Source organism: Panthera pardus, unplaced genomic scaffold (assembly GCF_024362965.1).
Source record: "Panthera pardus isolate Hobbes unplaced genomic scaffold, ASM2436296v1 HiC_scaffold_6, whole genome shotgun sequence".
NCBI classification, from domain to species: Eukaryota; Metazoa; Chordata; class Mammalia; order Carnivora; family Felidae; genus Panthera; species Panthera pardus.
Genome location: NW_026526991.1, coordinates 96814736 through 96832275, shown reverse-complemented (window position 1 = coordinate 96832275; position 17540 = coordinate 96814736). Strand labels below are relative to the sequence as shown.

At 37.9% G+C, this 17540-nt stretch overlaps 1 protein-coding gene across 1 annotated transcript; it reads right to left on the bottom strand.

The window, feature by feature from the left end:
- Positions 1-193: 193 nt before the first annotated feature.
- On the bottom strand, positions 194-17338 carry LOC109259054 (NKG2-A/NKG2-B type II integral membrane protein-like). Its single transcript, XM_053895260.1, has 6 exons — positions 17137-17338; positions 16733-16810; positions 16221-16274; positions 15087-15238; positions 571-674; positions 194-314 (listed from the first exon to the last, which is right to left on the bottom strand). Exons 1-6 carry the CDS (start codon positions 17321-17323, stop codon positions 194-196), a joined length of 696 nt encoding a protein of 231 aa, XP_053751235.1. The 5' UTR covers positions 17324-17338.
- Positions 17339-17540: the final 202 nt, after the last annotated feature.

The following is a 17540-nucleotide window of genomic DNA, read 5'->3' as shown; positions in this document are numbered from 1 at the left end:
AGGCCGTGCACATGTGCAGACAGGGACAATCCAGGAAGTCTCAGGAGCTTCTTCTTAATTTTGTTGTGAGCCTAAAATTACACTCAAAATATTATCTTAAAAATGTGCAAAGAAAATAATCATATGGGTTTTGAAATAATGAGAGATGTATTCTTTATAAATGGTGAAATAGCATTATACCAAAATGAGGTAACTAAAATGCCTGGTGCTTACAAACATACGGTCTTATTACTGAGCAGGGTGCAAAATAAGGTTTTTTTGCACGAAAATCAAAATATGGACAATTCTTGTCACTCTCTGAAGATACTGACAACCTGAAATACAGAGAATTATATCTCATTAATCTTACCATAAGGTTGCTTATATCTCTTACTAGGTACCATAGTATTTTAATGAATAAACCATCCATTTTGACTCATACTTAAATATCTCAATCTCAATATTTCTCATACCATTTTTCTCTGGAAACACTTCAACTACTGTGTTTATCTGATTGTTCACACATTGCTGTTTTTCTTTCTAAGAACTATTCTTGTGAGGCATAAAATAAAAAGTTGTCAGGAGACTTACAGTTCAGAAGAAAATGTTAAGGCTTTTGGCTGCACAGATGAACTATGATTTCTTCTCTGGGAGCCTCTAACCCATGTAGTAGCAGAGAGTAAATTCAACAAAAACTATGAGAAAATAAAATTTATTGGGAGTCAAATACAAGCTCTTATACTCACTTGAATTCTGTAATAACACATAAAATTTCATCCTTTCTTCCTTTCTAGACACTTTCAAATTATAATATAATGTTACACGGTGGACACAAAAGTATAAAATTGTCTTAGTAGGACTAAGTGAAGAGGACAAACTGACCGTGAAGACAATTTCAGAGTTGAGAAAATGGATCACAGGTTAATAACTTATGAAATAGGTACATTGGAAAAAATCCTGGAGATTCAAGGAGGAAGCACATCCATCATCTTCTCGCCTAGGATGCTCAGTGTCTCCCCACCTGCCCACCCCTGGCTCAGCGATCAAGAAGACTGAAATGTTACAACTGGGAGAAGCTGCAAAGAGCAAGGGTGCTGGTGCCATAGGTGGAGACTTGATCAGCAGTAATTAACATCAAAGATAAAAGTCACAACGTCATAAAAATAAGCAATAAGAATTTGGAAAACATTGAACAAAACTATCAGTAGACAGACTTCAGCAGAGAAGATTCTGCCATAAATGTTTGGCAACAAAAAATAGTAAATCTAGGAAAAATGACATGCAATGCATGTTTACTGAAGTATATGTTTAAAAAGTGTCTACCTAAGAAGTAAAAAAAAATATATAGAGAAATTTAAAAATGTCTTCCAACGAAAGGAAAGCATAGGTCAATAGAAACATCTGCTGGGATAAGTTGTTCCACGTATTAGAACAAAAGTAATTAAAAGTAATATTTAGGGGCACCTGGTTGGCTCAGTCGGTTGGGCGTCTGACATCAGCTCAGGTCATGATCTCACAGGCCGTGAGTTTGAGCCCCGTATCTGGCTCTGTGCTGACCGCTCAGAGCCTGGAGCCTGCTTCCCAGTCTGTGTCTCCCTCTCTCTCTGCCCCTCACCTGCTCATGCTCTGTCTCTCTCTCTCTCTCAAAAATAAATAAAAGCATTCAATTTTTTTTAAATAATAAAAATAAAAATCATATTTATAAATATATGAAAATTATAAAGAAAACTTAGTTGAAATAATTGCATGAACATGTGATGGCAGCAATTTAGCAAGTAGGAAATATCAATAGAGAAATAAAACTATATGAAGAAACCACAGAGGATCTCAGTGCATAAATCCATACCGGAAATGGAAAATCCACTCAAGTAGATAAAAACTGATGAATTTGAAGGAGGAACAAAATTTATTTATACCTTAGGATGAGAGAGAAAAAAGAGAAGAATTTACACAATTCAGAGACTTTCAAAACACTATCAGGAAAGCCAGTGTAAGTCTAAGTAGAATATGAGAAGAACGACAGAGGCAGAAAAAAACAGGACAACAATCTTAAGGCACGACGACTGAACAGGTTATTAATATCATTGAAAATATTTATAGACACCAGACTTAGCAAACTGCTAACAGAACGAGCACGTACAAACCCATGTCTCATGACACCATAATGAAATGACCAAAGAACACTGGCAAATACAAAGAAATACTCTTGAGGGAAGAGAGTGGATTGTGAAGTACTTAAGTCAGTGTGAAAATCAGGGATGGGTGACACATCTTCCACCTCCATCAGCCTTACTCCACATTATCTAGGACAGAATCCATTTCCCTGCCCTGCACACTAGTCCAACTGGAACGGGATACAAGCAGCAAGATGAAGGAACAGAAAGACACAAACCCTAAATCCCCCAAAGAAACAATCCCTTAAAAATATCCAGACACAAACCCATGTGTATGCAGTCTAATCAGTTTTGATAAAGGTGCCAGGACCATTCAATAGGGAGAGACAGAATCTTTTACAAAAGGTGTTGGGAAACTGACTTCCCACATGCAGAAGAATGAAGCTGGATGTTTCCATTTACACCGTATACTAAAATTAACTCCACCAAAACCAGACCACAAAGGAAAAGTTCATTGTAGACAAATGGGCTATATCAACCTAAACATTTCTGGGCACTAAAGGGCATGATCAACGATGAAAAGACAGAGTGGAAAAAACACTTGCAAATCATATATCAAACAGGGAATCACATCTAAAATATATGATTAGTCTCCAATTTAGTACCAACATCAAACACCAAAACACAGTTAAAATGTGGACAGAGAAATTTAAAAAACATATTTCCAAAGCAATATATATTGTGAAAAATCATATGGAAAGATGCTAATGATCAGAGAAATGCAAATCAAAATCATGATGAGTTATTACCTCATACTCATGAGGATCGATTTTATATATATAAAAAAAAAAGCTCAGGTGCCTGGGTGGCTTAGTTGGTTAAGTTTCCAACTCTTGGTTTTGACTCAGGTCATGATCTCACATTTGTGGGCTTGAGCCCCACATGAGGCTCTGTGTTGACGATGCAGAGCCAGCTTCAGATGCTCTCCCTTCCCTCCGTCTCCACCTGCCCTGCTTGCTCTCTCTCTTTCTCTCTCTCTCACAACAAATAAATAACATTTTTTAAAAATGGTCAGTGAGGAGGTCGACAAGGAGGAGACTACACACTGTTGTTGGGAATGTAAATCGGTCACCGTTATGAAGAAGAGAATGGAACTTCTTCAAGAAATTGAAAATACAATTACCACATGAATCAGCAATCCCACAGGTAGGAAACTATCTAAAAGAATTGAAAGCAAGATCTCAAAGATATATATACACCCATGCTCGCTGCAGCATTATTCATTAGAGCCACAGGGCAGAAGCCACCCAAATGTCCACTGATGGATGAATGGAGAAAGAAAGCGTGGTATACACGTAACACTGTAGTATTATTCAGTTGTAAATGGAAGGAAATCTATCACCTGCTACAACATGCATGAAATTCCAGGACATTATGCTAAGTGAAATAAGCCAGTCATACACATGAAAAAAAAAAAAAAAAAAAAACCTGTTTGATTCCACTTATAGAAAGTATCCAAAGTAGTAAAAGTGATAGAAACAAGTAGAATAGTGGTTGCTCAGGTTGAGGGGAAAGTGTTGAAGGAGAATTATTGTGCAGTGAGTTGAGTTCCAGTTTTACAAGGGGAGAGCTCTAGATATCCTTTGCAACAATGTGATAGTTGGCACTCCTAACTTAAACTGGGTGCTTCAACTGGTTACGATGGATGATCTAGTTAAATGCAATGTAAGATGTGCGAGAGTATAGGATTCCCCCTATATGACACTCTGGAAAAAACAAAATCATGGAGACAGTAAAGTGATCAGTGGTTGCAGGGTTTAGGGGGAAGGAAGGATGGATGGGGGTGCACAGAGGATTTTGAAGGACGGGAAACTATTCTGTAGAACTCCATAATGTTTGATACATGTCACTATATACTTTTCCAAACGCATAAAATGCCCAACCTCAAGAGTAAGCTTTGAAGTAAACTATGGTCTTTGGCTGGTAAAGATGTGTCACTACAGGTGTATCAGTTGTAGCGAGTGAACCACCCCACCGAGGGCTTTTGAAAATGAGACAGTCTATGAACTGCTCCTGCATTGACACATAGACAGTAGGGGAATACAGCATATATCGGTGCTATGTCTGAGTTTTGCTATGAACCTAAAACTGCTCTAAGACACTAGGCTATTTTTTTAACATGGGTAATGTGTTAAATTCTATGTTATGCGGTTATGGTATATTCTGCAACAGCTTAAAAAATAAAATCAAAGTCAAACCCACAAAAAAGGTGATCTTGAGAAGGGCAGGAGAAAAACAACTCATTATATTTAGGTAAATAACAATATGATTAAAAGATGAGCTCTCACTGGAAAAATAGTGAAAAAAAAAGAAAGAAAGAAACCCACTATTTGTGAGCACACACACACACACACACACACAACAAATAAACAAACAACCAAAACAAAGCAAAAATACCTGTCAAACAGGAATTATACATTCAGAAAATAGTTTTTCAGAAAACAAGATGCGTAAAGATCCCACATCAAACACAAAAATGAACAGAATTTATTTTTACTACACCTGCCTTTCAACAATGTTTTTCAAGCTACAAGTCAAATGACACTAGACAGTAAAGCATATCCACAAGAAGGGATAGAGATCAACAGAAATGATAAATATGTCGGTAAATGTTTAGATCTGCGTATGAATTTTCCTCTCTGAATTTCTTGAAAAGATAAGATAATTTGCAGCCATAATTATAACACTGCATGGTGGGATCTATACTATAAACCTTATATTTTTAGCATTTGTTAATGTGTGTGGTACAAAGTCTCCACGAATGCTTCCCTTCAGGTTTCCAATGTGAAAGCACGAAAGCAGAGAAGGTAAAGAGATGCATAGTTTGTGTTCAGAAATCAGTGCAAGTTGGCTTCAGTACAGCACTGTCAGAAGTACAGATTTCCCCTCTCTCTGACAGTAGATTATTCCTGTGAAAACTTTACTAAGTTGAAATAGTGTAAATTGAAATAGCGTTAATTTACACGAAAATATTGCTGAGCATCCCTGTGCCAAAAATTCACCACCACCCCCAAAACTCAAAACAAAAAAAAAACTCCCTTAGGCTTTTCTGATACCTCAAGACAAGCCTTGTGAATGGAGAGGTACAGAAAGTAAATTGAGATGAAGCACAGACACTCAAAAATACAGTTCAAACCTACACCTGATACTGATATACAGACAGAGTTGATTGTTTTTTGAGAAATAAACTTGACAGGAACAGTCTTGCTGCTTGGGGTGTGAGCTGCTTCTCTAGCAGTACAACTAGCCCTGAACACAATTTTCACTTTTCACCTTTTCTCCTGAAAGGGAAAATCCCCTTCAGATTTCTGTTCTTCAGCAAAATCTGGTACTAGTGTAAGTTTTTCACAAAAGCAAAGTGACATGATGGAAATTTTTGAAAGGTTGAGGCATACCTGTGATAGGTGGTGGCAAAGGAGCTATGTTGGTGCTCATTTAATATATTGTATCAGAAATCAGTCAGGATTCATGTGACATAGATGGCAATCAGTTAATGATACATGTGTAAAGAGTGCCATTAGCAAGATGGAGACCGAGGAGGTCATAATGCTCACCTGCCCACAAAATCAGTCCGAACCATAACTCAACAACTTCAAGCTAAACACGGCCCAGGGAAAGCTCTTGACAACAAAGAAACACCACAAATCGGGTGCTGATCAAAAGTCCAGGATGGTCCCATGGAAGAAAAAGGAAGTGTTTTGCCTGCATCACTCAACCCTCCAGCTGAGAGCCACTTGGCTCCTGGAGGAATCCCCTCAGGGGAAGTCACTTCATGGAGAGAAGGGGAGCAGGAGAACCCAGCAAGCTTCCACTCCATGGATGGCTACAGCTTTTGCAACAGAGGTGCCCCATCTAGGCTGATCCCACTTGATGGAGCTGCCCAGAGGGCCCCCTCTATATCTATTCTCAAAGGCTAGAGCTGTTGCTATGGTAAGGCTTGCCTTGAGGGGCTCCAGATCTTCTCTTAGAGATTGTTTGCCACAGCACCTCACCTATACGAGACTAGAGCTGCCTCTGATGCCTGCCTACCTCTGTCCTTGGTTGGGGCTTTGTCTCACATCACTGGAGCTGGTTCCTGATTCCTGTTCCCAGACCCTAGGATGTGCCTTAACTGCCACTGTTGGTGCATACTTTTGCTTGATCCCCACTCACCATGTTCCATTTCATGACCCCGAGTCTTCATTGTAAAGGATCCTCCTGCTATTCAGAACCCAACACCTCCCAGGCCTGGACTCTGAAGTGCCATCACTAACACCTGAAGACTTTCTTCCACCCATGGCAGCTCAAGGCTCTGACCCTGCATGGGTAGGCCAAGTCACCACTGCCTGGAGTCCCATCTCTTTGGTTCCATTTTAGGGCTCTGAGCCTTATTTCTGGTACCATACTGTTGCATCCCAAGACATACTTTCAGCTTCCACATCGCAGCTTAAGCTCTCCTTCGAGGCTCTGTGGATAGGGGTCTGTGTCCAGATCCCTGTATCCTGACACATGGTTTTCACAATCCATGAATGGATCATGCTGCTGCTATCTAGGGACTGCCACTTGGGACAGAGTTGCAACTTTGACTCACCATCTCCAGTATATGCTATTAACACCTACTGCCCACTGGCCCCCAAGCCACCAGTAAACCTTCTCATCCATGGCCTGTGGGACCGCTACAATCCCCTGGTAGCCATAGTCACAATGGTGAGCCCCTGAGAACCAGGTCCGGTTTCCCTGGAATATCTACACACGTCTCCTCCCTAGTGCCACAGCCACAAGTGAACCTATGCACCAAGACCCAGTTGCTATGATAGTTCCATGTGTGCCTGATCTTGGACAACAGCTTCAATAGTGCTTTGAGGGCTCTGAGGTCAGCATGCCATACCAGACACCAAAAAGGAACATCTCAAAAGGTCTTCGTCCCATAGAATGACAGAAAGTAGGATGACATTTTGAAAGTGGTCAAAGGGAAAAAAACTGTCAACCAAGAATACCTTACATAGCAAGGCTGTCATTCAGAAATGAAGACGAGATAAAGACTCTCCTAGCACCCTAGAAAATGGTGTGTCAACATATCAATTCTCATCCAAGATGGCAGTCAGGTGAAAGCAGCAGCATGATTCCAGTGGTGGTTGCTGAAGCCAGGTGTCAGAAGAAATTAGACCTGCCCCATGGAAATGCTAAAAGTTATTCATTCAGCTGAAACAAAAAGACAAAATTGGTAACATAAAAACATATAAAATATATAAAATCACTGGTAGAGACAAAAAGAAAAAGATCCTAGACTTTGGTGTATGTAATGAGCTCAGGGATAAGTCATCAACCACAGGAAACAAAAACTAAAATAAAAAAGCAGGACTGCTGTAAACTAAAGGCCTCATGTCCAGCAAAGGGAAGAATCAAAAAGTTGAGAGATCATGGACAGAAGAGAAGAAAATCTTTGTAAACCAGTATCAGAGAAGGGACTAATATCCAATATATATAAAGAACTCAAACGACAGAATCAAAACAAAGAGAGAAATCTAATTTAAAAAATGGGCCAAGGGCCTCAGTATACATTTTGGTGAAGACATATGAATGGCGAATAAGTACATGAAAGGTGCTCAAAATTGCTCATCAGGGAATGCAAATCAAGTCCACAATGAAATGTCACTTCACACCTGTTAGAGGCTTTTTCTGAAAAGTAAGAGAGAATTGATATGGTGAGGATGTGAAGAAAATGGAATCCTTTGGAGGAAATGAAAATTGGTGCTGCCACAGTGGAAACTAGTACGGCTGGTTTTCAGTAATGTCACTCTTACATACGTATTTAATACAACTCATCAGTGGGGCAGTCGGTGGCTCATTTGGTTGTGTTGGACTTTGGCTCTGGTCATGATCTCCCCCTTCGTGGGTTCAAGCCCTGTATCGGGCTCTGTGCTGAAAACTGCAAGCTTAGAGCTTAGAATCTGTGTCTCCCCCTTTCTCTGCCACTGCCCCCTCTCAAAAATCAATAAACATTAAAACATTTTTTAAAATAAATGAAGGAACTGATCAATATCTCAAAGGTCTATCTACACCCCATGCTCATTGCAGTATTATTATCAATAGCTGAGAAATGGAAGGAACCTAAGTATCTGCCAACCGACATAAAGAAGGTGTGATATGTATACACGCACGTACATATATACACATACATCCACACATACACTGCAATATTATTTAACAGGTGAAAGAAGGAAATCTTGCCATTTGTAACAAAACGATGGACCTTGAAGGAATTATGTTAACTGACAAAAGTCAGACAGAGAGAGACAAATATTGTATTGTCTTACTTACATATGAAATTTTAAAAACTGAACAGGCAGAAAGAAAGAGTAGAATATGTTTTTCAGGAATGTAGTTTGAGGGTTTGGTAAGATGTTTAAGAATAGAAATTTACGGGGCTCCTGGATGGCTTAGTGCATTTAGCATCCAACTTTGGCTCAGGTCAAGATCTCACAGTTCGTGAGTTTGAGCCCCGCCTCAGGTTCTGTGCTGACAGCTCAAAGCCTGGAGCTTGCTTCAGATTCTGTGTCTCACTCTCTCTCTGCCCCTCACTCTCCCGTGTCTCTCTGTCTCTCTCTGTCCCTCAAAAAATAAATAAACATTAAAAAATTTTTTAAAAAGAAGACAAATTTACAACCAATAGATAATTTTGGAGGTCTAATGTGCAGCATAGTAATTAAAGACAACATTACTGTGTTATAAACTTCAAAGTTTCTAGGACTAATTCTTAGCTGTCCTCAACCACACAAAGAATGACAAATATGTGACATAACAAGGGTGTTATCTAACATGGCCATAGTGATCATAAGGCAATATGTAAATTTATCAAATGAACACACTATTGGCCTTAAATGTATGCAATGTTAGATGTCTAACAATGTTAGATGTTTTTATCTCCATGAAAACAAACAAAAGATATGTTTGTAATACCTACAACTCCTAAGGAAATAACTTCAGAATATAGCTAACACATCAATAGAGGCATTAAAATGGAACACTGATAGAATATATGTTTAATACAAAAGATTTGAGGTAAAGTGGAAGAAGAAAACAAGACATACATAGAGAATAAATAGCAAATTGTATATGTAAATTCACTTATCTCAGTAATTACACTCATGTGAAGTAAACATATTACAATTATAAGATAAAGCGCCATCCCGAATAAACGCTCAATATCCATCTATATGCTCTCCATAACAGACACACTGTAGATTCAAAGGCACAAATAGGTGAAAATAAAAGGAGAGCAAAAGATAGACCCTACAAACAGCAACCAAAGAAGTGAGCGGAAATGGCTGTTGTAATATCAAAGTAGCTGTTAAAACAAGAAATAGTAGTAGAAATTAAAAGAAACATATCCAAATGTTAAGGCTGTCAAAAGAGGAGGAAGATAACACAATTATAAACATCATTATTCACCTAACAACAGAACCCTGAAACACATGAAATAGAAACTGACAGACTTAGGATTAATAAATTAATGAGTATACTTGAAGATCGAAATGTCTGCCTTCAGTAAGAACAGCTTGTCGCAACATCAGGAGGACTATGGAAGACTGTCAAAACTCTAAGAACCAGCTTGACATAACTGACATATATAGAAAGTGTTCTACATCATAAATTTAGGATCAAAAATTTTAAGGATGGAAATATTCAAATTATTTTCTCTGAAGACTAAAATAAAATGAGAAGAAGCAATGGAAAGGAATCTGGAAAATTTCCAAACATGTGGAAAGTGATACACTTCTGAAACTTTACAGTTGAAAGATAAAATCTTTGAAAATATCTTGTACTGGATGACAGAAATTCCTTTGTACTGGATGATAATAAACTGAGCATACATCAAAGTTTTTAGGATGAAACTAAAGTGGTGTTTAGAGCCAATTTGTACCTTTGTCAATTATGCTGAAAAGGAAGAATGTTATCAACGCATGATCTAAGTTGCTTCCTTCTCAAGAAGCAAGAAGAGAAGAGCCAGTAGTTCAAACATGAGACACATACGTTTAGCTAAAAGTTGATCATGAAGGATGGATCGTAGAATAACTCAAAGTAGCCCCAAATGGACCAATACCCAAATATCCAAGAGCTTCCGCAATAGAATTGGTGTGCACATTGTAGGGGAATCCGACAACAGACCAGCAAAGGGATGTGGACAATTTATAACTTCATGCAGCTATGAGGATGAATCAGACAAGTGTACCTTCACCTGAAAATGCCAAAATACAATATGCATACCATATGATTCCATGTATAAAACTGTTCTTGAAATGCAGAAAAGACCTTGACAGGGGCATAGTGCAGTCCTGGTAATATTAATTTTCTCATTCCATGCAATGGTGACTCTGAAAATCAGCTGTCTGTTGACATTTATAGCATATGATACATCTGTGTGTTGTTAATTGTACCACAATAAAATTATCTAGGAGAATATTATGAAGTAATTCAGATATATTTGCAATTAGACATAACGTTCAAAAAAAACCTACTAAACATAACTTGTGAAAACCAAAAGAAAAAGAAATAGGAATATCAGAAGTGTCTTACAGCCTCTAATATAATTTTATCTGTGATTCAGAAAACTTTTCACACTCTGTTACAGAGTATTTAGATGTTTATGAATAGAGAAAATTGAAATACCAGTTAAAAGAAATCATTGTAGGGTCAAAAAAGGAGGATAATAAAATAAGTGTCATATACATTTTGATGGGAATACGATAAAAAAACCAAAATTACATGTCAGGGCATTCATAAATAGGTCTGACAATATATAAAAATAATGGACTCAGATACAAGTAGAGTTATTCAAGTAGCACCATGTTGTATTTACTTTTGAAATGCCATAATCATAATCTGTCACATTGGCAATGAAGATCAATTGATGTGATTTCTCTGATTCACAAGGCACCTGAAAAAAAAAATATTTATTCTTACTTTTGAAAAGCCTTTAGAAAGGAGTGCCTGGGTGGTTCCATTGATGGAGCGTCCAACTCTTGATTTTGGCTCAGGTCACGATCTCAAGGTTTGTGAATTTGAACCCCACATTGGGCTCTGCACTGACAGCGTGGAGCATGCTTGGAATTTTCTCTCTCTCTCTCTCTCTCTCTCTCCCTCTCTGTCCCTCCCTTGTGCACTTTCTCTCTCACACAAAATAAATAAATAAATATAACATAAAAAATAACTTTTAGGGGGCGCCTGAGTGGCTCGGTCGGTTAAGCGGCCGACTTTGGCTCCGGTCATGATCTCGCAGTCTGTGGGTTCAAGCCCCGTGTCAGGCTCTGTGCTGAAGGCCTGGAGCCTGGAGCCTGCTTTGGATTCTGTGTCTCCCTCTCCCTCTGCCCCTCCCCCACTCATGCTCCTGTCTCTCTCTCTCTCTCTCCCTCAAAAATAAATAGACATTAAAAGATTTAAAAAAATAATAACTTTTAGAAAGATAGAAATGAATGGTAAATCCATGCAAAGACTCTGAATAGATATGTTAAGTCTGAAATTGAACTTATATCAACTCACTGTTTAAAAAAGGGCAATTGGGGGACACCTGGTAAGATCAGTCAGTTGTGCTTCTGACTCTTGATTACTGCTCGGGTCTTGATCTCATGGCTCCTGAGAGGGAGCCCCATGTCAGGATCTGTGCTGACACCATGGACCTCTCACTGCCCCTCTGCCGCTTGACTTGTCAGTTGCTCAAAGTAAATAAATAAACATTTAAAGCAAAAGGAAGATCTTTCAAGCATGAAACTAACAAAAAATACATGAAGACATTAGTTAAACAGATGAGAATGTGCAAAATTTGTACCCACACCATATGAAATGCAGAGTTCCACAAAAATGCAGTCATTCGGTGGAAAAACTATAGTCTTTTCAACAAATGTTGGGAAAACAATGACGTATCAAATCTTATTAATAATCATATACTTTATACTATATCTAAAAATGCTCAAAATAGATCACACATAATTGAAAACAAAACCTTTTAAGGGATGTTATAACAAATGCACAACCTACAGTGGGACAGAGATTTTAGACAGAACACCAAAACCATGATCCTTAAAAGAAGAAATTGATGAAGTGTAGTTCATCAAGATAATCTCTGCTCTTCGAAGAGAAACAGAGGTCATAAGCCAGTTAAAAAATATTTACGAATCATGCATCTGCTAGAAGACTTGCCGCCAGGGTACAACAAAGAATTCTCAAAATACAATGAAACAAATTAAAATTGTTAGCAAAACAGTTCAATAGGTACTTCACCAAGCACCATGTGTATATGGCAAATGAGTATAGGAGCTGATGCTCAACATCATTACCTTAGGAGTATTCAAATTAAAACCACCCCAGACCACACTTCCTGTTCTGGAAAGATAGACTGGATAGCCTTTTCCCTAGTCCTCCCACCAATACAGATACAATCCCTGGGCATAATTCATAAGACGACAGAAAAGTCAGAAAGATAAGGAGAAAGCCAACAGATCCCAGCCCTGGAGACCCAAGGAATGACATGGTGGTGAGCTCCCCAGAATTTCCCTCTACCTCACATAGACTGGTGTCAGAGAGCCTAGCAAACCACAGACACCAACACCTACACACCCAAGTCTCCACAATGTTTCTTCTCTCCAGTCAAAATAACAGGAAAACAGGCATGCTAGATAAGCAGAAAAGTTTTAGACACTAACTGGGTGATTCTAATAAAAAACCATGGACTACCCACCAAAAGAATCAACACACATGCAAGAGAAAGAAGACATTCTCCGATTAAGGAACACTAAGAAAATGTATGACCACCAGACCCACTCTGAAAGAACTGCTAGAGAGAATACGTGGTAAAAGAAGGCATTTTGGATCCTAAGGAAGGAAGAGAGGACAAATGTAAGAATAAAATTCTTACCAGGTCTAATGGACTTTCCTTCACCTCCTGTGTTTTCGAAATTGTTTGATATTTGAAGCAAAAGTATCAGTTGAAGCAAAGTTATAACATGCACGTGATTCTCCATGTAAGCAGAGAAATATTTAGGCCACTTGTAGTATAAATGGGACACGGTAATGGACCGTAAAGGCAAGTAAGTCTCTACATTTTACTCGAACTGCTGTGGGTTGTGATAGACTGTGTAGACTGTGATCTATGAATATCCAATCATCTATATAAAGATACATAATATCTATATTACTTATATCAAGGAGATTAGAGCACATGTGTACATATATATAACTTTATGTATATAAAGTTACTGATGAAGAAAGGACCTACTTTTCTATAAATGATGCTCCGTCAATAAGGTAATGATGTAGATATATACAACTTTCACTCACAGCCTCAGACATATAGCATCACAAAAGATAAATTCTAATTGGATCATACATCATAATGAAAAGTTAAAAAATAAAGAAAGAAAAAGGTAAATACAGGAAAATAATATAGGATATTCTATTCATGAACTTTGGCTAACTTCTGAAATAGTTCCATAATACTCATTGTAACATACAAAAAGCTAAGAAGGACCATGGTAACATTAAAACTCTGATCCTTAAAAGACTCCAATATGAGAGTGAAAATGCAGATGCAGGTACTTGCATCTTAAAAGCTCGAAAAAGAACTCAGATCTAAAATATGACAAAGACTCCTGAGAAGTGAAAAGAAGACACCGTCCTGGAGAAATGGGCAAGAGACACAACCCAGCACTTCTCATTCTCACAAAAGAGAAGAGCCTTGAGATTTACAGCCCGGGAAAACAGTCACTGAATAACCATCAGAACTTATTAATTAATTTTTCTGAGACTACTAATCAAACGACTTTTAGATCAAAGGCCTATTTGGTATAATATATTTTACACAATAAAATAAAAAAAAGTAGGCATAAATTTTTATATTGAAATATACACATATCTATGACTATGCAATTGCATACTAATGCCTACAGAGAAATGTAGCATAATTATACATGAATACAATTATGTTACATTATACATTATTATTTTATTATGAAAACCATACATTTATGTTACATAAATATATAATATGTCGCTATGTGTAATAAATGATTATCAATATGATATGTGGAGGAAGACATAGAAAAGACTTTTCCTAACATAATTATTCATAATACCCACATACGAAAAAGGAACTAAATTTCTGAGAATGGTTTTTAAAATGTCATATTCATATGAGAGCAGTGAAAATTCACAAACTATAGACAAGTGTGTTAATATAGATGGATTACTAGTAGCACCTGGGAGAGAAGGGAGACACACATAAAAATGCACCCTGAATGATTCCATTGATATACAGCCCCAAAATAAGCAGAGATATTTCATAAAAGGAAAATGGGCAGGCCTGATAAAGGCTCTACACTTCTGACTCATGATGTAATTTAGAATTGTGTGATTCTAACTCTATTGTAATCAGTGTGCACAATCATATGCCTAGTTTCCTTGATGTGTTGTAAAATTAAATAGTAAAGTTAATTTCAGACAAAAGAGCATTTCTTGAAGCACAGGATCCTATGAAAAGCAAGAACTGGAAATTATCAAATGTACATTCAAGGTATAAAACTATAAATAATGTGTCAGAGAGTCAAACCATGGAATATTAAAGACTTTAAAAAATAAACTACAACTACATATAAAACTGTGGATGAATTCTACAAGCATAATATTAATTGCAAGATTTTTCTTTTTATTTTTTAACATTTATTTATTTTTGAGATGCAGAGAGAGAACATGAGCAGGGGAGAATTAGAGAGAGAGGGAGACAAGAATCTGAAGCAGACTCCAGGCTCTGAGCTGTCAGCACAGAGCCCGCTGTGGGGCTCAAACTCACAAAACTTGAGATCATGACCTGAGCCGAAGTCGGAGGCTTAATCCACTGAGCCACTCAGGAGCCCCATTTAATGACAAGCTTTTAATAGAATCTGGAAACATCTGAAAACTTACCTTGTCCTCATCATCATCATAGTAGAGCAGGTTAGAGTTGTTAGAAGCACAGGATGCCAAACTCTCGTTCCATGATTTTCCCTCAGTGCTAATGTAATAGCAATTGTTGGAATATGTAAACCACTCTTTCAGACAATGACAACAGAGACAGGCTGAGGAGAGATTATGAGATATTATCCAAAGCGCTTTGAATATTACAAAATGAAACTTTACATAGTGTATATGGATACACATATTGTAAGGGTTAAATTGTAGTGTAGGGCTAATGCTTAGCTTGAAAAATAACAGCTTTGTGTTGACATTGAAGGTTAAGAGATAACAGCCTTGCTTTACTCTTATAAATTACGCCTCATACTCTTGTAAATTAGGCTTCACCAATTAAGGAAGCAAAAGTTCAAAGAAAAGAGCATCAGAGGCAGGGTCAAGGAGATCCACTGGTTGCAACTTAGAGGCAGAAAGTCTAAAGTAAACACCTCATTAGGCAACTGTTTCTAACTCATCTGGAAATTGTTTCTTTGTTCTGTTCCCAGGTGATGATAAAACGATGTAATCGGTTATAAAAACTCTGTACCCCGGCTGTTCGGGGCCGCACTCTTATCAAGAGCGTTGGTCCCGATCGGTCGGCCTTGCCTCTCATTGTAATAAACTTTGTTGTGACTGTCACTGGTGCCCGTAGCTTTCTGTTTCAGGAGTCGTGTGGATGCAACAATATGTGTACATAACATTCGTAGACCCTCACAAGCTGGTAAAATTAAACACACACACACACACACACACACACACGCACGCACACACACACTCAGAGAAGAGTCAGGCTTTCGTCCCCTAATATATGTGCCCATATAAAGCAACCACAAAAATGTCCATGTATACATGTCCTGAGAGTCAGTGAACACAAACATCTTTATGGAATGATTTACCTTTTATCATGTTGTAGAAGGAGGAAATGTGAGGCAATTGTTAACAGCAGGTACGGTGATTTTGAATGAGTATTTCTCCATCAGTTCTGAAAGTTCATTAAGTGATTTTTGAATTCACTTTTTCCCAAAGCATCTGTTATCATCTTTGCAAACTTGAAGACAGAGCTCAAAGAGACACGAAACTAATAACAGAATTTTGCAAGGGATGTTGTACCTTTTTGGATCCTTGTTTCCAGGGACGTTTTGTTCCACGCTGGTCCTTCAGTAGCTAGAACATTAAAGCAATTCTCAAAAAAATAATATTCAATGAAATAAATCATAATACTTTGAGTTTCCTAGTTTAAAATTGGGTGTGCTATTTTACCAGAAAAATTGAATAAAGTAATGAACATAAGGGGGAGAACAATTCAAAAGCTTAAAGAACGAAACCTCACCATCTCTTACAATATTTCCTTGAAGCAATCTCAAGAATTAATGTGCATTTCACCATAAAGTCTCTTGTGTGACTTGCCTTTGAGTTATTAAATCCAAATATGTGTTTAATTCTCCCTCAATTTAATCTGTTATTTCTACTTTAGATAACCTCTAAATAATTATTCCACACTTAGAGCATGCATTAAAAATGCATTAAAATGAAATAATAAATTCAAAGTGTTTACACACTATCGAGGAACTAATGATCAGTAAGGTGAAAATTCCCTTTTAGTCATTCAAACACGTACTTACAGGGAATAACAGCTATTGTTACCACAGTGGACATCAAGACGAGGCAGAGGATTCCCAAGATACTGGCAATGAGCTTCTCTGGACATGAAGGTGAGTAGTAGGAAGAGAAAGGCAAACACTGAGAAAGGATGCCCGGAAGCAATCATTTAGGAGATTTGCAAACAAGAGAACCCACAATGCGCAGGGAATCACATACAATAACCTGCACCTCAACCCATCACTCTCATTGGAATCTTCTCTCAGAATATACCAATGCTTTCAATTACAATACCATATTCCAACCTGCAGCTCTGGTCCTCACAAATGAAAACTATGTAGATCACTTCCTACTCTTTCCCTACACCCCTACACCCCAACTTCAAATCCTAAAACAGACATACTTGTCTGTATTAAATGTTTTTTACCTTTGCAGGGAGAGTTCTTGCCATTCCCTTGAAGGTCCCGAGAAGCATTTTGAAGATTTAATTCTGCATAGGCTATCTCCTCCTCAGTTACTGAAATGGAACTTTTCGTGCCCTTAGGTTGCACTTGCTGTCTTTTTGAGCCCTTAGCATGACGGAGTTCCACATAAGTCACGCCTTGGTTGTTCATGTCTGCAGCTGAGTAGTGTCAGCTACAATGTGGATGAAACTGCCCTGAAGGTCTTGATCAAGAGTGTGTGTCATGTGCTGACAACATTGCTAGTCCAGTGACACCGCGTGGGGTGTAGGGTGAGGGATGCTACTCATTTGCAGTTGAACAATATAAAGTCTGGTACTAACTTGTGTAGAGATTGAAATAAGTGTTTCATGATAGAATAAATGTTTTT

Excerpts from the sequence above, each read along its gene's own strand:
- LOC109259054 (XM_053895260.1), bottom strand. The coding sequence starts at position 17,323 with ATGAACAACCAAGGCGTGACTTATGTGGAACTCCGTCATGCTAAGGGC. Across the intron at positions 15,239-16,220 it reads GGAAACAAGGATCCAAAAAG|CCTGTCTCTGTTGTCATTGT; the intron begins GTACAACATCCC and ends ATCTCTCCTCAG. Across the intron at positions 675-15,086 it reads ATGATGATGATGAGGACAAG|TTTTTGTTGAATTTACTCTC; the intron begins GTAAGTTTTCAG and ends ATTTTCTCATAG.